This window comes from Agelaius phoeniceus, chromosome 4 (genome assembly GCF_051311805.1).
Source record: "Agelaius phoeniceus isolate bAgePho1 chromosome 4, bAgePho1.hap1, whole genome shotgun sequence".
Classification (NCBI taxonomy): domain Eukaryota; kingdom Metazoa; phylum Chordata; class Aves; order Passeriformes; family Icteridae; genus Agelaius; species Agelaius phoeniceus.
This window is the reverse complement of record NC_135268.1, coordinates 22,407,981-22,431,202: the sequence shown is the minus strand read 5'-3', so window position 1 is coordinate 22,431,202 and position 23,222 is coordinate 22,407,981. Positions and strand designations below refer to the sequence as shown.

The following is a 23,222-nucleotide window of genomic DNA, read 5'->3' as shown; positions in this document are numbered from 1 at the left end:
TAGATGTTACAAACCTATTAGAAAAAGAGCTTAGAAGGAATATATAATGGGAACCAAATGAAAAAAAATTGGAGGAATTGATCTGTAATAATTATGGAGCATCATGTTACATACCAAGCACATTAGAGAATGGGGGATAAGGCCCACTGTCTGAAAAACTTCATCAGAATTTCTTATTTACACTTCCTATCATGTCTGCCATCACACCACATAGATACACCCACACCCTGACACCCCTATTGTAAAAGCAGCACAAAAATATCCACCACAAAATCAGCTTGGTGTTAAATTCACCCCCCTTCAGACTGAACAGAAAGGCTTCAGTATGTACAGATGCTCAAAGCATTTGTATTCAGTGCACCAGTCCTTGTTTAAGGCAATCTGTTGGTGGCCTACAGTCACAGAGCACATAAAGATTATATCCTCATGTGGGAAGATATCCATCACTTACTTGGTCTTGTCATTCCTGTTTTCCTCAGACACAATAAGTAGCAAAGCTGAAAGCAAGCAGGGTGTAAGGTCTTCAGCAGTGAGGTTAGTAGAGAGGACAATAACTTTCACATACTGTTCTGTGTACAGCAAGCCCCAAGGCCAAACAGAGAAATCAATTCAACTGTCCAGAATCAAGTGCATCAAGAGACTCACTGAGACTTTACTGGAGATCGAACGAGCTGTGAATTATTCCAGTCTTGCAAACATATTTGGAGAGGCAATTTATGACCATATAGATACTGTGGAAATCCAATTTACTTCAGTCTATACTTGACCAAAAGTCTGTCCTTCAAAATCTTTCTGCTAGCATCTGAACATGCTGGCAATCCAAGTTCTGTGGACTGAGATTTACTGGGTAAAATATTTCTATATATCATTACCATAATAGCAAAAATAGTTCACCTTATCTGTCCCTTGGTAAAAGACTGTCACAGATAATATAAAAAGCCATTCACCTTGATTTTCCAAATTGTAGCCTCATTCTGGAATAAATATTGTGGAATTACACCCACTGACCCCCAGCACCAGCTACCATCTCTCTGTGAACAGAACTGCTCTGATATTAGGCTGGAACCTCTAATTCAAAGCTTAGACAACCTCTCCTGTAACCTTCTCTGAGCAGGTTTTCTGGAGTGCAAATGAACTTTTCATCCTTTCTAAGGCATTGCCTACATCCCTGCAGCAAAGCATACAACTCTCAGACATTATTCTTTGCTAAGGAAACATCACTTGTGATGCATTTTGCGAGAAAAGCAGGCTCCAACCTCAGAAGCAGAACTTGTAATTTGTGGAAAATAAATGAAATGAGGCAGCAAGAAACACAACCACAGCAGCAGGCCTGGATGGCTGGTCCAGGGATTGCAAGGCAAGATAGGAAAACAGTTACAATGCTGGTCAACCACTGTGGCATGAGTGGAACTGATACTCCATTTAAATAGTTTATAGATATTTTGAAAAAATTGCATTAATTGGCACTGTTCCAGGAAGTGGTAGGAGTGGTTTAATAATGGATTTATTCTATTTAACTGGGTCTTAATTAAAAGACTTATTTTCTTACTTTATATTTAGGACAAATATTTGTCTCAAGTAATATAATACACAGCGTCAAATAAACTGACTAATGGGAACTTAGACACGCACATTCAATGGGAGAATCACACATTTTATCAGTAGTTTGTACATTTGGAGAGCTAAGAGTTCCTGAGTTATAATTCAGAATACAAATGTTTAGAAAACTGAAACCTTCTAGAGCCAAACTGATGCAAAACTAGCATGAAGGCTTTCACATCAAATGTATTCTTTTCAAATACAATCAAGTTATAATGCAAAATCAGTAGAAGTGTAGAGAAACTGAATGTTGCATTAAAATATTCATATAAAACACTTAGGGCTCATTATTAAGGCACTCCATTAGAATGCATACTTTAAATCAGATTTTTATGAGCTCCAAGTACATTATTTATTATAGAAGTGTGTTTAAAACAAACAAATAAAACCCTAAAATCAAATCCAGCATTTCAGAATAAGAAGTTTGTGATAAGGTTCAGAAGCAGACTGGTTGAGCACTGATCAGGAAAATATGTTAAAGCTTCTAGCTTAAATTGAAATTATATCAACTGAAATGTTGTTTTGGTTTTTTTACTCCAATGTATAAATTTTGATACATTATGTTGCATTTTTCTAAACCAAGTAAAAAGAAGTTTATATATATGAACTAAATTAATTTGAGCTACATGAACTAAACTAATTTGAGCTCAAATTTCAACAGAACACCTGCAGTTTATCCCATGCTATCCTTCTATGTTTACACACAAAAGATATTTTTTCCACTGCTACACTTCAGGAAGAAATGTCTGTAATATTTTTCACAAGTTTAGAGAAATGGAGAGAAGTAGTGTTGGAATAATGATGAGATTATTTTCTAACTGACTTCTGCCACAGGTGCGAAACATATTTTTCTTAATTCCTTAAAACATGCTTATCCCCATTTGCTTCCAGCCTAAAGAGTTTCAAAGCTGTGTGAGTGCATACAATTTCCTCCAAACCCATATTTTTTTAAGTGGTTCTATCAAATAAAATTAATTCTGTTTATCAAAATGAAAATGTAAATTGTTTGAGACCTCATCCATTTCACTTCTTCTATTACTCCTGCTGCACATTTTAAAGCAGGAGTACACCATGACAAGAATATCTATTATTAAATTCTATTGTAACTTACCCTTTGATTAAGGCATTATATCATAACTTTAGAACAGGCAAAAATCTGAGCACTGTAATTTTAAGGCTGAATCATAAAAATCTTCGAACACTATGAAGGAACTATAAATATTATGAAGTCATTGAAAGCTTCGCCATCCTCATTTTTATTATTTGCAAAGATCTCAAAAGGTACAAAGAGTTGTCCCCAAACAGTTCCACGGAGGTAACTTTTTATCTCTGGAAATCACTTTTATGATTCTTTTAATTGCAGGATACAGCTGTGACCGCTTTAGGGGGAAACGCATCTCAGCATTGCCATAAATGCAATATTGAGACAAAATGACACCTCAGTTCTTCTGCTGAAGTTAATCTAGCAGATAAGAAGACTTAACTGAAAACTTCTACTTTACAAATGGATTTATGCATAGTAAATGATGCCACATTTTGAAATATATGAGCTGAGTTATGGAGTGGGAAACTACAGTACATTATAAACTTGATACAGAATCCAAACTGAAGCCACGGGGGTGGTTCTCTCTGTCTTCTCAAAAGTCACAATTTATTTCTTATTGGTCTTAAAACCACCACAATGAACAAAGATTTACTGTACTTCCAACTGTGCTTTGCTAACAACACTGGAATGCAATTTCCACTCTCCGATGTGTCCTTCCTCCTCTTTCTCTTTAGCAACCATTGTACCCATGTGCATTTTCTGGTCCAGCCTAAAGATGAGACTCCCCATCAACTCAAGCTGTCCTCTCTGGTGGGCTGCACCTGCTCCCACCAGGACACAGCTGACCCTTGACTCTTTGCTAACACAACACTTTCTGACTCTTGCCTATAGATGCGTGCATCCTTCTGATGAATTTGGGAACTTTAGCAGCTTCATGGAAGTCTTCACATTTGTGCCTTCTGTTAGTCTTCTCCTACAGCTCTGAAGGCTGAGGGTGGTACATATTACACACACACCATACATATCAAAATAGATGTATTGTGGGTGTTTTCAGTGGAAATCTACAATTAACATTTCCCAATCAGCTTATGACCTGTCTAACTCCTCTAGATCCCACAAAAATCTGCATGGGGAGGACTAAAGGGATTAAATGTCTGTGTTTGGATTCTCCCTCCTTCAGTGGAAAATCTCACTGAATATTTTATGGCCACAGAGGTAAAGGTCTTTGGGCTTACCATGGTTGCTTAAGTCACTGCAGGAAAATAGTGCCTACTGCTATCAACAAATTATCATTCAGCAGCATGCTCACTGAAAGATATATTTCCACAAAACAAACACAGGAAAAAAAAAAAGAAAAAAAAAACAACAACAAAAATAACTAAACAAAAAAACCCAAACAGACAAAACCAATCAAAAAATCCCCAAAATCAACCACACATACACCCAAAGATATCTCCAACACAAAAACCCCAAAACAAGCAAACAAAAACCAAACCAACTTTTGTCTCAGATACACATGAATAGTCAATGTCTAAATAGACACATTTTTATGTTTTCTTGCTAATAGACTAACTTGGAACAAAGAGATCTTGCTGAAAAAATGTGCTTTAAATTTGTACCAGCAAAGTTGTGATTAATATGAGCATTCCAGGCCTTTCAGATGTACTACAGGGCTCATCCTACTTATCAGTCTACAAGACAACACAGCCTTCAAGGAGAAGCCCTCCAAAAAACATGCAAGTTAGAAACAATTTATTGAAAGGTTGGACCAGATAATCTTTGAATTCTAGCCTGGACTGTTGTACAATTCTATGATATATTAGCGTGGGATATGGTTGGCAGAATGCAGCAGGCCATATAATTGTGTCAGTCTTGGCTTGTGGTTCAAGAAAAAGACAATTTATCAAATTCAAATCCTGTGAAATGGCCCAGGTGGCCAATAAGGAGGATGCTGATGGCATCCTCACCTTTTGCAGCAATAGTGTGGCCAGCAGGACCAGAGCAGTGATCCTCCCTTTTCTACTCAGCGCTGGTGAGGCCACACCAGGTTCAGTTTTGGCCTCTCCCTACAAGAAAGACATTGAGGTGCTGGAGTGTGTCCAGAGAAGGGCAACAAAGCTGGTGATGTGTCTGGAGCACAAGCGTTATGACTTAGGGAGCTGGGGGTGTTCAGCCTGGAGAAAAGGAGGCTCAGGGGAGACCTCATCACCCTCTACAACTGCCTGAGAGGAGGCTGCAGGGAGATGGAGGCTTCCACTGAAAGGATGGCAAAGCACTGGGACAGGCTGCCCAGGGAATTGGTGCAGCCACCATTTCTGGAAGTGTTCAAAAAGCATGTAAATGTGCTGCTGCTTGGAGACAGGGACTGGTGGCGGGCTTGGTGATGGACTCAATGGTCTTAAAGGTCTTTTCCAGCCTTGACAATTTTATGATTCTAAATCTGTGTAGATCTACTTTCACACATTATGGATTAAGATCTGGATTATAACCCACAGACATGTATCAGCCCTCCCAATGATTTGTACTGAGCCCTTAATTCGGAGAATTGAGCCCTTCACCACCCTCAAAAGCCAAAATTTAATGACCCATTTCATACTATCAGCACTTCATGGCTCCTGTTAAAAGAAGCAGTTCTTTTTTTTTTAACATTTCTCACTCCTATCTGCATGGTTTTCCAATTATTAGGAATTTTTGACTAGGATACCCAGATTGCATACAAATTTGGGTGGAAATATATAACTTACTAGAGATATAGTTATTATCTCCCTCTTCACATGACAAATTAGCTACAACACCCTCATTCTTTTGGGTTAATGGAGGGTTAAATACACATTACTTTTTCCTACTCCTGGAAAATATATGTTTGTTCCAGTTAGAAGCATTTCTGAAATGAGGTAATTCTCATCAGATGATAGCCCTGATTGAAAACAAAGCAGCTCTAAAGAGCAAAAGACAAGCATTAAAAACTTTAATTCTGAAAATAACCTATAATTCATTGAAAGTGTCCACCTTAAAACAAGTAATTCCTAGTCGAGCTAAGTGTTTTATCCTATTAATTTCAAGGATGATGAACCACATTCTTGAAGCAGCACCCACTGTGTATTCTCTTAAAGGTGACGAGAAGTCCCTAATGGGATTTTCAAGATCACACAGAAGGATTACTGCCTGAGAGGTCAATGAAGCATTAAGTCCATTCTTAAATAATACACAGTTCCTTCTGACATTATTCAAAATGTCATTTTTGAGGCACTTCAAAGTTTCCAAGCACTTCAGATCTCTGAAGAGAGTTACAAAGCTAATTTGCTCAGCGGAAGCATTTGAGGATAAAAATTCACAACTTGCCAGCCAGTCCTGCAGATCCATGTTCTTGAGTAGCTTTCACAGCTACTCAAGCAGAAGAAAAAGCCACAAAACCATAGGAAAGGCATTTCAAAAATGGCCCAACCAGTCATACTGAAAACTGTAAAAGGTTCTGCCAATATCAAGTTCAGAAAAACAAAAGTGATCTAACCCCTTGGCCTGGTTAACTGTGAGCAGTTCAAGACGAAAAGAGGAATCCAAAATGAAGGAAAAATATTTAGTGGACCCAAATCAAGTTTTATATGCTACATAAAACTGAGGAACATGCAAATCCAATTTTTTTCCAAAGTATATATTAAAAACCCACCACATCATTTCTCTATTCAAAATTTTCCAGGAGAAAAAAAAAAAAAAAAACAAAACCAAAAAATTCTGCTGCAAAAAATGACTGAAGTTCTGTGTCATTCTTTGTTCTTATGCCCATTTTGAAGCACAGAATAATCACATAGGAGCCTCTGCAGTTAGGCACTTGCCTAACAGCATCAACAGAAAACAGGAGTTGCTGTTCTCAGCTTTTTTTAATTATTATTAATTTTTGACTGATCTTTCTCAAGTTTCCATTGTCATAACAAGATATGAAAGGAAATTAAAAACACAGTTTGAAAGTGGAAAATATTTCTCCTGTTCTTTGCTGTCAAGTCAACTATATTTTCTGCAGGAGATGGGTAAAATATAACCTCTTTTCCAGATGAACAGAAATGAATAAAATGCATGAAACTATATAATTTAAAGAGCATAAAAAAGATTTGTCTCCCTCTGATGAAAGCAATCAGTCAAAATAGGCAGTTCCCAATGCACTGAAAATATTTTTTAGTTAGAACATTCTTATCAGTTTTGACAGGATTGAATATTCTGAGCAAAAGAGAGACGAGCTCATCCCTGCCAAAACTGTGAAGAGAAACACTACAGAGCACCAAGGTCCCAAGGGGAATTTCTGCCTGACATCAATGCTTCTCTGCAGGGTTCCATTGCATTCCCCCCTTCTGCCATCCTGCATTTTCCCTTTCTCCCCACACTGTTCCTAATGCAGGAGCATGTCCCTCTTGACTCCAGAGTGCTGCAGTTATTCAGAGGCTTGAAAGACTATTTTTTTTCAAAATGATCTATAGCCCTGTAAGTCACTGTTAAGGGCCATCCAGCCTGTGAGCTGGAAACTGGATAAACCCAGATCTTAATTATTTGAGAGGAATTTTCACTGAGCACTTATCCTTATTGTTCTAGACCAGGGACTCTTGACACCCATTAGTATTACAGGCTAAAATTCTCTTTTTTACAACACATTAAACACACTAGAGCTCAGCAGACATGACTGACTGTTCTGGTAAGAAGAAATAGATGGGATAACACCTGTATAGCTCACTGTGCTTGCCTTGGGTTTGTGGGTATTATTTTGGAGTTGGACTTCTGGGTCATTTTGGTCCTACACCTGATCCTGGCTCTTATGGATTCTGGAGGGATGTTTTGATCCACAGGTGAATAATTCATGTGGAATAGGTTGAGTTGTAGCAACTCTGCTCTGCATTTATCAGAAGGATGACTTGAACCTTTGTCTTCTGTGTTCCTGGGGCAGCATCCACCAAGCCACCAAATCCATCTCTGGCTTCTTTACTTTACACTTATTACAAGTAATGAAATATTCATCCAAAGAGCCCAGGATCAGGGCAGACAGCTGGACAATCCAGCACAAAAATTAGATTTCACTTCCTCCATCTGAATCAGAGAGTCCAAAAGCTGATAAATTCTCCAAATGGTACACTACTGATTACTTTGGGTCAGTCTGCCTCTCTTTCTGCATCTTCAAATTGTAAAAGAAAATGCTCCATTCAAAAGAAGAAAATTTTTTAAGACCTTTAAATTTTTTTGAATTCAAAAATACAATTATGGATGGATACTTTAATTTCTTTTTCTGTTATAGTCAAATATGCATTTGGTTTGGCTTTTAATCTAAGCAGAAGTACACTTCCAAGTAAAACATGGTTCTCTACTAACTCTAGTTTTATTGTGATGGCAATCAAATCCCCAACACTTCGCAGCCAAATTCAATTTCACTAAGATTTGACAAAAGATTTGCAGAAGCTACCAGGAAGTAAAGCATCACTCACTGTGTCTTAATAGATTTACTGCATAGCACTAAATGAAGGGAGGAAATTGTACTCTTCAGCAGGCTTACAGCAAAATTTAAGTTCTGCGCTGAACCAGAACAGCCAGTCTTGGTTCACCAACATATTTAATTAACTCTTTACCTTTAGAATTAAGCAGCTTACTTCATTTCTAGAAGAGTGTTTAAGTATTTAAAGTTGCTTTAGAAAGACCATCATGGTAGTACTGTGCCAGGTCCACCTTCTCCATCAATACTAGAGATTGCAGAGCAGTCAGACACAGCAACTTTTATTTCCACTCACTAGAAAATACACCATCAATAGTGTCTCTCTAAATCACAAGGATATCTTTCAGTCACATCATAAATTGCATGTCAACCTTTAGAAACAGCTGCACAGGTCACAGCTTAAAGTATAAGGAAGTGACACAAATATATTTTTAAAGTCACATTACACAGGTCTACCTTGATTGTGCTGGCAAAGAGACCAGGTGAAACCATAATTTACCTCAAGTAGCTTAGCAAGAAGCTAACTGAGAAGGAAATACTTCACATGCTCTTGGTTATTAAATGGGGTTTGTTATTAAGTGTTGGCAGAGCTGTATAACTACTCTTTTTGCCTAATGGCACAAAAGGGAATATGAGATAATGGACGCAGAAAATACGTTTTAACTTTATAAGAATAGAAATCAACTTCCTGAAGATCAAAATATATGCTTGGAACATTGTTCCATGATTCAAGTGTAAGAAAAAAAATATAGCATATTAGAAAGAAATACCACTACTGTGATCAACAAGTATTTTCACATTAAGTGGAAATAGCAATTATTTTAAGAGAATGAAGAAATGCAAATCAGCTTTCCCATCTCTGAACAAATAGCACAACTACAGAGTGTTAACCCTTAATAGTCTGTGAAATGAAAACCTGCACGCATTGACTCTGCAGGGAAGGTTCTGCCACTTGCACTGGCAGAAGCAGAGAGGAACACTGTAGAACCTGTTAGACAGGTTTCAATCCCTTTCACATGAGATGCTCCACACCACACATCTCCCTTGGATCAAAACAGATGACATTTCCTCCTTAAGACAATCAATCAAAAGGCTTTAGAACTGAACCCTACACAATCCTAATGGACAAATCCTTCCTCCAAGGCATCTCTAGCTGTCCTGAATGCCAAGGAAACCTTGACATGGACATCTTGGTGCAGACAGGAATTGATGCAAGAGCCTGGTACATCATCTTGCTCCCTCACTGGGAAGAAATAACCTAAAACATCTTCAGAAGAGAAGAGAAACATACAGGAGGAGGTGAGTGTATGCTAATATGGATAGGGAGGTAGAGCAAAACACATCATCATCTTCAAATGCCCACCTGTGGTAAGAAAACCAGTGGGGGAACAGAAACAAAGTCCTCTAAACTTCAAATGTCAAACAGAGCCTTTGAAGATGAGCCCATTCTGAATTACAAGGAGCACTGTAAGAAACATGAAAACCACTTTATTTCTGCAGTGCTGTTTTCTACACCACTGAGATGTAAGAGAGTACTCAGAGCCATCAACTTCCTTTTGTTCGTTTGTTTGTTGGATGGTTATTCATGGGAATGGCAGCTTTTATTTCAGCAGTATAGATAAAAGTATTGCACTGAAATTTAAATGTCAAAGAATACATGCTCAAATGTCAAATACCAACAGACAAATGCCAACAGAGAAATGTCAGAAATAGACCCATGTCCCTAACTGAATATAACTACATCTGCACAAATATAACTACATCTCCACAGCATGATGTGGAGAAGTGAGAGTTTTTCTTCACTTCCTTTGGGGTTGTAATACCACTGGTGTCAATAAAATCAGTACCTGGCAGCAGTCTGAGTGTATTATTCCAAGTACTTGGCTCTGGCAAAAGGTGCAAGCTAACTGATCCATGGTCTGCAAGGTGATGGATAACATTTACAGTCACGAGGGTACAAAACTGCTGTTTCAGGCAAATCCCACTCCAGGATTTGCTAACTTGTCACTAGGTGACAGAGCCCAGTACAATGACCTTTCACATGGATTCTCCCACTGCTTTTCAGGTATCATAGTAACCCATGAAAGCTGAAGGAGGGGATGTGAAGATAGTTTTTCTTAGATACATGGCCTAATTTGACCAAATAAACCAAACGTAAACATGAATTCTCTGTGTATCCTAAACTATTTGCTTTTCTTGAGTCCTGGGAATAATCACCTACGAATATTAGTGAACTTTGCAGTAGTATAAACGACTCCAGAACCCAAGCAGAACAGATTTCAAGCAGAAATTCTCTTTTCAATTCAATTTTCTCTTGAGAAATTCAAATGCGTTTTAAAATCATACTTTCTTTATTAAAATCAATTGACTGTTCCTCAGGAAAACAAAATAGCAATTCTTTAAACAATTCACTTGATGGGAATCTCTGGTCCCAATGACTTCAATGGGCCTTTTGTAATGATTTTACCCTTCATTATCTCCTATAAAAGTACTTGAAAATATGTTGATTAGGGAAGATGCATTAGCTTAGAAATTTCAGTCAGTCTGCTAATTGCAGCTGCTTCTACTAGAGTTGAGAAATAAAAATGCTTAGGTAGTTCTGCAGTCAGATCACTAAATACATGAAAATCTGAAGTGTACTTTAATTAGTGTAGTTAACAAAAATATATCTGACTCCTGTAATTATTGTGATTTGCTTCCAACACTAGTAGCTCATACACTGTAAAGTAAATCCTAGTCCAAGATAAAAGATGTGAATTTTTGTCAAATAGTAAAACCCCCTAAAAATTTTCTTCTCTGTCTCTGAAGCAATTGTTTTGACAAACCTACCTTGTTTTTTAATTCTTTGACATTGACTAGAAATTAATTTTAAAATGTTTTCTTGATCAATTTATTGCAAAAATTTGAAATAATTATTGGAATTTTTTAAACGAAACTTCTGAGAACAATTATCACATTCTCATAATATATACAGAACTTTCCTTCTAAAGAAATTTTTTTCTGTACACATCTTTTTAAAGGTTTCTCTGGCTTATTGAGTGCTGTTTAGGAAAAAAAAAATGAAACAGTTTTAATTTGTTCTGCTCTGGACCCTTTTTTCTTTATAACCAGCTGCAGTGCATCACAAAACTCCACAGAGAAGCATTTATTATCTTTTCAACAAGAAAATTTTCTTATAATATCTAAATTTAATTTTAAATGCTCATCTTGGCAAACGTAAAGAAAACCCCACATACTTTTAGTATTTAGTATATATTTAGTATTTAGTTTAATTTTAAACTTTTTTTTCTCCTCAAAAGGATTGTATGATGCTGAGTTTCATCATCTAATTATATTCTGAGCAAAGCTCTATTCTCTTTCACCAACTCCAAATCCATTTCACTCTGAAGACAGTGAATGTCTCTTTGTTCTTGAACTACCATAAAGAGCAAACAAGGAAGGTTCAAAAGACGTGTTTGTGTTACCCCATTGTTTTACACAAGTTAGGTGTGACCGCAGTCATTAATATCTGTTTTAAAATCAAACTCTACCATAGCGTAAATTAATAGTACAATTCTAAACACACCATCAAAAAAGAGTCAGAATAGCCAGGAGGTTTTTTGTACTTCTATATTTCCAAGATCTTTCTGTGAGTCTCTCTTTCTTTTCTATCTTTTTGGGAATGAAAGAGCACAGCTTAGTGCTTCACTCAGGCATTCACCCAGACAGGCCTGAAGTAAAAAAAAACCCAGTCAAAGTCAACCAAATAAATGAAGAGACACAGATTTGTCTCTTAGAAGGCAGCTCTAAAGAATAAATAGCTCCTCAGTGCATAGCATGGAAAATAAATCAAAATATGTTGAAACAGACAGAATTTAAATGTAGGGGAATAAGGATTTATCCAACATTCTGGTCTCTAAAGACTCTCAAGGTACCTCCAAATATCAACCAGATCCAGTTCTGTCTAGTTTCTGAAGCATCTGTCAGGACCTCTGCACAAGGTGACATAACTATAGGCCCATGTGTACATTAGGGTATTGACAAGAGATGAAAGAGCACAAACAGAATAACAATTCTGATGAATAGTGCAGGAGAAAGTTCAGTTTTTAGACACTTCAGACTTCCTATTTATCTCTTCCTGCTTTCAGAGTACTTATCTGTTGCTCCAGAAGGTATGCAGACAAATGATGCACTTCATCATGAAGTGACACTTACACATGGACCCAGTTTACATATATTAAGAAAACTCTCTCATTTCCTTTCAATCACTTCATGTTCCTCCTATACAAAACACAGTATGATGTGATACACTAAATTAAGATCTTGCTATTTTTCTGAAAGTCTGTCTTTCAAAGAGAGTTGCTTCTGGAAAAGCCTATTAGTATTTCGTTTACCTGTGAAGTGCCATATGATTTTTGCCATTCCAGATGAGCAGTTTTTCAAAGTTAAGGCTATTCATTGCAAATAGAGACATGTTTCCACCATTTGTTACACAGGACTTAAACTTAGTTTTAAATTGGCAAAACTCAAATACCAAGAAAGAGTCATTTTGCTGGACATACATGCTATTCCCTGTAACAATGTAAGTCCCTTGGACTGCGTCTGGCAGCTGAGTACATAACATTAACTTATTCTGTAAAAGTTAACTCCTATTAAAACACCATGTATTTATTTCATGAAGAGGCTATAGAAATTTTATCTATTCTACAAGAGAATTTCTCTTTCCATTGCTATGAACTTTAATCATATAGCAGGTGGGGCATCCCACTTTGACCAAGTATCAGGGACCAGTCTGGGTGCTCTAAACATAATTCAGTGTAAGATTTTCTATTTTGGACAGGGGTTGTAAGGGTTAAACACAACAGCTTTCACTGGTCTTTTGGGACAGTTCATCAGCAGCTTAACAAATTCTGCATTACAAATGGTATCTTGATCAACACAACCTCCTCCAAGACCTATTTGAAATCATGAAATAGATGAGTACCTCAACGTTCAAAGGTCTTCTCCCATGTCTTACTCCTTTACCAATACAGAACACCATGTTATCTGCCATCAAATGCTTTTCTATTAACATGGAACACAAGAAAGGTTTTGAAAAAATCAGCAATCTCTTAGTTGAATATATGTAGCCTTACCTTGCGGATGCCTCTGCCAAGATCTTCTCCGTAGTTTGTCCCCAAAATTTCAAAATGCACATTGGGATTCCCCCCATTTTCTGCAAATTCCAGTTCTCCAGTCAAGCCATTCACTCCACCCTATTGGAAAAAACAAAAAGGAAAATTGACTGAAAACTTCTCAGTGAGTAATTGTAACAACTTTTCGTTTCTTGAAGGCCTTCATGCACCAGCTATGCAGAAGAGATAGGTAACTACCAGAACTAGGATAGTTTTCCAAAGACCATGGTTCCCTAAAAATTCTGAAGCTTAAATTACTCCTGCATCAGAATGAAGTTCCTCACAGAAGAATTAAACTCAGCAATGCTAAGCAGAGTCAATACAAACAAGTCTTACTCTTAGCATATTTGCTAAGACTCCAATTTTTGCTCTTTGACCCATCAGCATGTATGTATGGACCCTTCAACTCCAACAAATTAAAAAAAATAAAAAGTAGTTTTTTGCAAAGAAGTTCAGTGAAAGCAAAGCTAAACACATAGAAGAAATTGCACAAAATTTAGTTATGCTTGTTGATCCTTTCTTCTTCCCCTCAAATGTTCGTCCCCCATGAGACTTCCACATGAGGGCAGGCTGAGGTTTAGATGAAGTTATGTGCTTTTTGAGCTCAATGTATATGATCTGCACAAATGAAGAAGGGATCCATTCAAGGTCTAGCTGAACGCAGTGATTTTTATTTTTCCTCCCAATTATCCTCTACTAAGAATACATGACATGAGCAACAAGGCAGCATCTCCTCAAGCTTGTTTTAACCTTTCTACAGTTTTGCTGGAAGGGGTTAAAATACTAGAGATGAAACACTGGAGTGAATAATCCCCACAAAGAATTAGAGTTGAAAGGGCTATACATGCCACAGCCATACTCAAAATCTATTCCAGAGTTAATTCAACGTGACACACATTTCATCTTTGTATAAAAACTGTGATGACCTGAACTATAAGATCAACAGAGCCATGTGAAATGCTGATAATGAAAACCTTTACTGTTCAAAAATTTCTTCAGTTTACAGATTGAAGGAAAATTTGATGCTTAGCACTCTCCCTCAAAAAAAAAACAAAAACAAACAACAAACCAACAAAAAACCAAAAGAACAGACCTGCAAAAAATATTTTAAGAATGTACAAAAAAAGAAATTTGCCTCTGGTGTAAAACCCCATGAAATGCATAGTTTTCCCCCAAAACATAAAGCAAGAACTTTGCAATTGTGATTATTGTTTCACTTAGGAACTTTTCTATTTAAACTAGAGAAACTTGCCATATGAACTATCTAGCTAAGCACATGAGCCTTGCTGAATCATATTAAAAGCTCTGTTCTTACATCTTCAGTCTGGACAAAATCCAGGAAGGAATACAAAATTTGCATCTCCATTGCAGATTGTTGCGAAATGACAGAATCTTCACCTACCTTTATAAAACATTACTGTGATTATAACATAAGTAACGAAATTAATCATTGAGATGGTAGTTTTAGAATTTACTAGACTACTAGAAACTAGTACTATCAGGGAATAATGCACAAATACCTATATATTAAAATAAGAATGCAAATATTCTAATAATACAACTATTTTATGAGTGCCATTTACAGTTAAAACCAATAAAATACTTTGTGCATAAACATATGTAATGATTTTTTATAAAATATTTTTGATAACGTTTTCTTTCTATAGTGTTTACTTTTTTATTCTGTATTAGAAAAAAAAATTAAAAAAAGAAAGGAAAAAAGCCAATAGCCTGATTAAGGGTACATCTAAACAGACATTTGCAGGAATGGCAATGACTTTGGCAATTGCAAATCAGAGAATTTCGACAAACGTTGTGGTTAGCAAGACACTGATTACTTTTTATCTTGACTACCATCCTGCACTAACCAAATGTGGCTCTTGGATTGGGGTTAGCACATGCCTGGCTGGTTCAGAGTAAAGACAGTGAACTTGTGTTTGCCCACAAAATCACTTGAAGATATCCTTTGGTAAATAACCAAGTTACACAAATATAAACCTTTTACTCTAACTTAAATTTGACTTCATCCTACTTGTGGATCAGAAGCAGAAACCTGCCCTATATACCTTTCCTCTCATAGGTTCTTATCTATTTTTTGAATACCTAAGGCACAGTTTTCACAGAAGATGAGATGGAGAAACACCTGCAAAGTGGCACAGACCTGTAAGAGTTGGGATGCCCAGCTGATTGCTCTAAGCCTCCATCTGGACATCTTACCAGACACTGATTTGGTTATATTATACTTAATATTTCATATATTGCTTCCTAAAAATTTCCCTCACACTGGGTATTAAACCTTTGGGTCTGAGGTAATTAAAGCCTGAAAATTAATTAAACTGGTATAGATGACCTGAGCAGTAGAATGATTTCAAGTGAGCCATAAGCAGGACCTGGAAAAAGGAAGGGGAAACTCTGGAACAAAGTGGGAAAAGAAAGGAAATATTCAACAAAAACATTACTATCTCTTCACATAGATGCTTTGTACAGCAGAAAATAGAAATGAAGAATACAGGATTTTCAATCTAGAAAATTTAGGTGGCATTTTTTTCCAGACTGAGAGCAGTCCCAATACTTAAAGGAAAATGGAGTTAAAACGTAAAGGATTTTCTGAAACTTGGGATAGCAATTAAAAATTTTAAAAACGTTTAAAATTTATTTTTATAACCTTTGTCCTTATTTGAGTAAATACAACTAAAAATAATTCGAATAATCATTTAACCTCAATAACACTTGAAGTAATCAATCGATCCATTTCTTTAGAAAACACAGGATTCTTTGGAAATATATGTCCCCTTACAGACAGTACAGGTTAACAGAATTACCTAAGATGTTTGGGAATTTGATCTCTAACCAGAAACTTTGTATGAGTTTGTTTAACTTGATTTTTAAAGGCTGCAATTGTCAGGGCAAGATACAAACTCCAAGTCCATCAGCTTTAGTTGTCTGGAATCCAGTCTTAACCACAACAACATTATTTCTCATTTATCTATTTTGGCAATCTATCATTCTTTGAAAATTTCTCATTTAGCAGTGTCTTAATCAGAGCTTCCTCTCCTAGACTGTGTACATATACAATAGTGAAATAAGAGCTCCCATCAAAATGGGAATGCTGCTATCTTGGGAAGGGAAGAGGCAGAAAGACAAAACAGCAAAGAACCACCAATATATCATCAACAATACTAAATTTAGAGGAAATTTCTTGGAGGTCTTGGTTTCTCCTCCCTGTCTGGGACTGATCTTGCTGGACCTGCAGGCCGTGCAATCCTGTTATTGCTCTCCCCTGCTCCTCATTGCTCCCCACAGCCTTTCCACAAGGCTTGCACAACTCTGGGTGCTGCTCAGGGCTGACAGAGGAGAGCAGGATATCACCTAGGATCATTTTCAGGACACTGCTCCAAGTTTTGTGGGTGCCTCTTCAGTGTGGCTCTTCTGAAACACTTGATTTACAGCATGTGTTTTATCCCTCTGCTAGTGCACAGTGGAAGGGGATCACAGAGGAAATGACCATCTGTATGACAGCTACTGAGGCAGTAACTTCCTGATGAGATTTTTCCCAGATGATTTTAGTGTTAATCATGATAACAGGCAAGAGTAAAATAAATTTTTCATTCCATTTAACTCACAGAAACAATGCTGTTTGGGCAAGAATGAAGACATATTTGTTATCTACCTTCTCAAATTCTTCTGAGGTTCAGCTGCAACCATGTAATTTCCTGACACACATACAACTGAAGAGTGAAATGTCAGTTGCTAGGCCAAAAATGTTTTACTTACGATCCTGATCACTGCTCTGGGCTTTGCAGAGCTGTTATAAAGCTTGGCAATATAATTAAAGCCTACTTGAGTCCCATCTAGACTGGCAAGATAAACTAGAGTTTATATATGCTTAGGCAGTACTATACTGTTAAGTCCCTGAAGAAAGCACTATTTACCTAGCAGTGAGGACCTCACTTGGCAATGTCAGCTTGCCAATCAGCTATAAAATACTGTACTTGCTCTCAGCTTCTGTTCAAACTTCCTCTTCTTTTTTCTTCAGGTACCAGCTCTTTTGCAATTAAGGATAAAAACTAGGCTATATCCTGCTATAGGCAGAACAAAAATGCTATAATCAGTAAATACACATTCCACGTTTTATTCTTGAAAAAAGTCTGATCCTGAGAACATTGTTGAGTTTTCAACTAGCACTGACAATCCAATCCACTACCTGAAAAACAATTTGGCGTCTTTTTTGCATGTCACCACTGAGTGTCACTGACATTTCTGAGAGCAGAACTAGTTGACAATCCCACCTATGATTCATGAAACATCAAGAGGTACAGCTCATTCTCCAGAAAGGGATAGGCTCTGTGCTGCTGCTAGCACTGAAAATCTGCTGTTAGTGAGCTAAACAAATGTGACTGGAAGTGCCCTGGGACATGTGAGAGGAGGTATGTGCAGAAACTTGATGCCATCTTGCTGAGTTGATCCTCCCTATAATCCTACTTACACTCATTCCCAGGCTACTCAGGAAGATTAATTTTTCCCAAAGTAGAATTATTTTCTAGTGATACTCATTCCTCCAACTGTGAAATGGCTTTACTGAGAGATAAACAAGTGAGCATGTGTTTAGGGATAGTTCCTATTACAAAAGTGAATTTAAACTAATTGCTGGAGCTGTCCAAATTCATTAGAAGGATTGTATTTCCTGATGAATTTAACTGTTTATTCAGTTCCAGGATGGGCAGGAACAGATATTAGATTTAAATAATTGTGGCGGGCTTAAAATGTTTTCTTTAGGCTTTGTCCAATCAGCTGAATTCACAAAGAAAAAAACGCTTTTGTAGCTGTTTGTAGAAATAGCGATGCATGAGTCAAATGCTCAGCAATGAAAAGTAACAAATGACAATAAGGAATGATTTAGACAGCTTTTTTACAATTTTAAGAAATGTTGGAAACTCTAATTTCCTCTCATTGCCTACTGTCCTTTACTAGCTCGTTCACTAAAAAGAAATCAGTTTATTTACCACCAGGGTAACAAATTTAACAATTGCTGCTGTAGGTTAAACATCAGCATCCCTTTCTCTTACCTTCTTCAGTGAGTAACTCAATCAAGATTTCCCACCTCTTCTTTTATTTCCCCCTCCAGAAATCAAAGAAAGGTCTCCCTCTGCAGCTAAAACACTGCCAAATGTTCCTGTTTCTGGATCTTTCAGAAAAATTCTCAACTCTTTTTCCCTTCAAAACCTTGAGTACTTGAGTATAATTTGACTCCTAGTGAAGCTACACCGAGAGGAGGAACAACCAGAGACAGGGTGATGATTTCAGCTCTGCAGTACCATGAAGGGTAAATAAAGGTGCTGCAGAGGATGGAAGTTCTTTTTCCAAGAGTATTTAAGAAATCCCCAATTGTAGTTTCACCCTGAATTATATCAATATCTTACTATGATATTCCATTATACACCACCACTGGCAACAGTGGTGATTTCAAAATGAAAATGAGGAACTTTAATTTGGAAACTATTCAAATACCATGTGGTAACTTTCATCTGTTTTCATTCAAAATTAAGGGAAACTGGTATGCTTTTGAGAAAAAAAAATCTATTTCAGTTGATTGTAGAGGATTCTCCAGGACAATAGGAAAGAAAATATGTTTAAAGAATAAGACAAGATGGGAAAGAGAAGAATTCTCAGGAAGAGAGATGAAGTGAGGACTTTTTTCCCTTCATTACTTCTGAATTTTATTGTTTTCTGATACCTCATCAGGCATTCATCAATGCCAAATTTTTAATTTCAAAAGTACACAGCTGTGATCCCATGGTTCTTCTACATAAATGCTTTAGTGAAAGAAAAGAGAAAGTAGGCCACAAAACTAAAGAAGAATTCCTGTTTTTGTGCAATTCCACTTCTCAGCTGCACTCTTTGGCTTTCCCCTGCCTATGGATTGAAATGCTACTGACATCCACACAAAGTAAAATTTCTATATTTCATTTGGATTAAATTTTGACTTTCAATTTTAGCACGTTGCTTCTAGAAATTCATCTCTGTCAGCACAATGCAGTGTAAGGAGTATTTGGATTATTCAATTTACAGCAATAAAATAGTTCCTTATCAAAGCCATCTAATTGAAATAGCAGAGAAACCCAAAAGTGACAGGATGGAAACATGGTTAGCTGCACAGATCAGGAATTTCTTTGGCATTTGATTCATTTTTTAGCAAGCTAACAACAAGTCTGAAATTTCCACTTGCTCCTGTCTTTTTGAATGTTTTCATAATTCTCCTGGCCATTTTAATGGAAAAGTGTGAAACAGTATTTACAAAATCCAAGGCAAGAAGAGAACCAGCTTGCCTGAATCCAAAATACATGGGACTGCCAAATGTGAATTAGAAATTGCTCAGACAGGTTAAGAGCAATTCAGTTTGGAGTCCCTTTAAGACCTATCTTGCCCGAGTAAGAAATGTGTCCTGGATTATTCTTGCAGTGCCATGAGTTCAAACTGCTAGAATGGAAAGTAGAAACAGATACCAAAGAAATCCTTGAACTATCATTTTGGAGGTAATGCAGATTAACCTGGGACTGGGTAAAATATAAGCAGCGTTCAAAGGAATCTTACATTTTGCCAGTGTCATCATAATTTCCGGTAAAGCTAAATACCTAGAGCAGAATAGCAACTTCTCAAGACAACAATATATTTTAAATTATTTTTATGTCCTGTAGTGAAAGCCATAAATAAAGTGCCATTTTAATTTTTTTTACTGTCCTTTTTTTTCCTGTGTTTACAACACCAGCACTTTAAATGCAAGTATGCATTATCAGGAAGTGTATGCAGACAAATGAGGAGGCAGTTTTATGAAAGACATCAATAGCATAAAGAAAATGAGGCAAAAAACTTACAGGGAAGGGCAAACTCTCAACTTGTTCATATTGACTAAATATTGGAAGGCTGCGATATTTGTCTGTAAGTATGTGGAGGCTGTACACATCAGGAAGAAAGGAAATAACTAAGAGAAATTATCTTTGAAGACTGAAGAACAGGAAAAGCATCTTGGGCATGACAAGGATTAAGGTAGGAAATAAAAATCACAGGGAAGCAGCAACATTGGATAAAGCTGTATCGAGACTTACACTTTTCAGTTGAGACAGCCACAATACACAGACTAACACCACACAATTTCAGAAAACTTAAAGCATTAGCCCATACAGAGTAACACCATACCACTTCAGAAAGCTTCAAACTCTGCCCTTTATTGCTCTTCAGTGCAACCTTTTACATCCTTATCTTACATGCATTGCACCTGTGTGCCCTCTGCTCCCTTTGGTGATGGGTCAGTGCCCAGCATCTGTCCTTCTTGTTCTTTGGTGATGGGTCAGTGCCCCTGGGCACTCCATGGCTCATTGCTGTCAATGCAGCTCACCTGCTGCTCACAGCTGCAGCCCACTGGGGATGAGGTTCAATTGCAGCCCCATTCCCAATTACCCCAAACTGTGTGCCCACAATTCCCCTTTTTATCCTTTTAAATAAATGCTAAGTTTACCATCTCTCCATAGAGCCCTTGTAGAAGAAATAGTAAACGTGGTAGAAGTATCTCTTGTGTAGGCTGTACTATCTCTGCAATGTGTCTGTGTACTGACCTTGATTCACTCCCTAAACTTATATACATGTAGTTGTACAACTTTATAAGGTAACACACAAGAACACAGCTGTATAATTCCATCATTGCTTTGAGGGGTGTTATCTAACACAGGCTGAATGCAATGAGCAGGCACCCACTGAACTCTAGTATCTGTTGAGTGCACTTATGCTTATGAAATATAAACTTTTATACTTATTTCTAATCAAAGATTAATAGTTGTAATTTACAAACACAATATATATGTTTCACTACCAAACACACTATACTGAACAGAGCTACTCTCTCCCCAGCTCCCACTGTTGCTTTAATAACTTCTCTTGTTCTTCTTACAGTATTTTTTGTATTAGGTGGTCACTTTAAGCCTCTCTTGTCCTGCTCTGTTTTCTATTCTTTTAAAGTCTCATAGAGCAATCTCTAGGTGGTAGCCAAATCTACAGCTGTCTTGCCCACTTTTGACACTACATCTTATACTTTCTCCAGCTCCTTTCTATGTTCCAACACTAAAAGCAGTACTTGCATCTGTCTCAAAATCTTGTGACTTTTCCCACAGTAAAACACTACAAAGGGCATAGTTAGTGGTCTTAATGCCTTTTCTTTTCAACAAAGATTCCTATGTAGATAAAACACTTATTTCCCACTATGTTCCTAGCAGCTTACTTGTACTCCAGGTGTCAAAATCAGTCTGGTCTGGACTAGGCAGTTTCTCCTTGCTCCTCTCAACACTACACTGGGCTCCATCTCAGGCTGTACCTCATCCTACAGCCCAATCCTGAATCATGTCAGGGTCACCATTATGTTACAGTTGAAATGGACACAATACAGAGTAACACCATGCCATTGCAGAAGGCTGCAAGCATCTGCCCCCCTTGCTCTTTAGCCCAGCCTTTTATACCCCTCATGTCCATGCATTGCACCTGTGTGCCCTCTGCTCCCTTTGGTGATGGGTCAGTGCTCCTGGGCACTCCATGGCTCATTGCTGTCAATGCTGCTCACCTGCTGCTCACAGCTGCAGCCCACTGGGGATGAGGCTGGACACAGTTACAGGGACAGTTTTGCAGTGGCAGAATATAGCCTAGATAATTTAGGGGTTTCCTTACTCCCATTTCTATGATTTCACTTTATTAATGTCAAAGGCAGTGCAATGGCAAATTCCACAGAACATTACCCAAGTGCAATTCTGCAATTTTTTCTCCTTTCTTTTGCAAACAAAAGAGTAAACTTATTTTCTTTACTTCCTAACCTGTGAAACTTCTTCAACAGTGACACATGTTCACCTTTGACAGTTTTTCTTCCCTGAGCACCCAACTGTTTTGGTAGTTTAGGTAAACATACTTATTGATTTTATTTCAATATGATTATTATGACATGGAAAAAACCCAACCAGACAAACAACCCAAGCCAAATAACTACTTCCATTCAGGAACTGAATACATAAAAACTATACTGATAAGAGTAATATTCACCTCAGGAGGAAATACTGCCTAATGTCAGTATTTTAGAAATCAAAGATGAGAAAACACAGGGAAAAAGTACCTTTTTGATGGTTTCCAGCATTGATCGCCCTCCTTGCCAGGGTTTAGAGTTCTTCCTGATGCAGGTGAGGCTGGCCATGCTGTGCCACTTCCTGTCCTCCAGCTTCTTATGAAATGCATTTGCCAGCAGGAGGACAGTGTCATATATATACAGGTTTGAAATCTGTGAAGAGATCAAAAGGAAAGCATTAACATAGCTATTTGTAGTATCCTCCTAGCAGCCAGAATTTATCATTTGTTTTGCCTCACCCATAATCCTCTGGTAATTAAATACTTTATTTAGTTTTAAGAAGAATCTGTGAGAGGCAAAATGTCACACATTTTGGCTTTGGTAAAACCTGCAGCTGGGGGCTGTAATGCTAAAAGTGATAAACACTAAACAAACTACACACACATGAGAAGTCCAGGCAGCCCAACCCTTGGCACAGCTCAACTTTCCAGATTTACAGCTCTACTTATGACCATAAACAGACTTTTTATTTTTAACCAGTTCCTTATGAGACTCAATTTTTCAGCCACCAGATATTTGGACACCATCGAATTATCTTCAAGGCTATTTTGTTCTTTTGAAAAGCAGAAACTCTCAAATTTGGAATAGATTTTGTTATTTTGCTCCTGATTTGCACAGTCAATTCTGGTTGACACTTCCTGGCATGAAATAAGACTTAATGAAATTCTTGTCAGTGTGCAATTGCATGTTGATTCTGCAATTTATAGTGTTTTCTGTCAGAGTGTTTGACATTGGCTGCTAATTGCTTGCAGGACAAAACTCTTACAGAGTACATGTGTTTATGTTTCACTGTGAGCACAGATG

At 37.3% G+C, this 23,222-nt stretch overlaps 1 protein-coding gene across 7 annotated transcripts in view; it reads right to left on the bottom strand.

Annotated features, from left to right (window-relative positions):
* Positions 1 to 23,222, bottom strand: part of GRID2 (glutamate ionotropic receptor delta type subunit 2) — a 681,167-nt gene that overhangs the window by 183,979 nt on the left and 473,966 nt on the right. For all 7 annotated transcript variants that reach the window (XR_013182016.1, XR_013182018.1, XR_013182020.1 and 4 more), the window contains exons 7-8: positions 22,410 to 22,571; positions 13,226 to 13,345 (exon numbers count right to left, since the gene is read on the bottom strand). Coding sequence is in view for 2 of the 7 variants with exons in the window: in XM_054633768.2 (XP_054489743.1) it covers positions 13,226 to 13,345; positions 22,410 to 22,571 (282 nt within the window). In the remaining 5 variants the exon portion in view is untranslated. The remainder of the gene's footprint in view (positions 1 to 13,225; positions 13,346 to 22,409; positions 22,572 to 23,222) is intronic.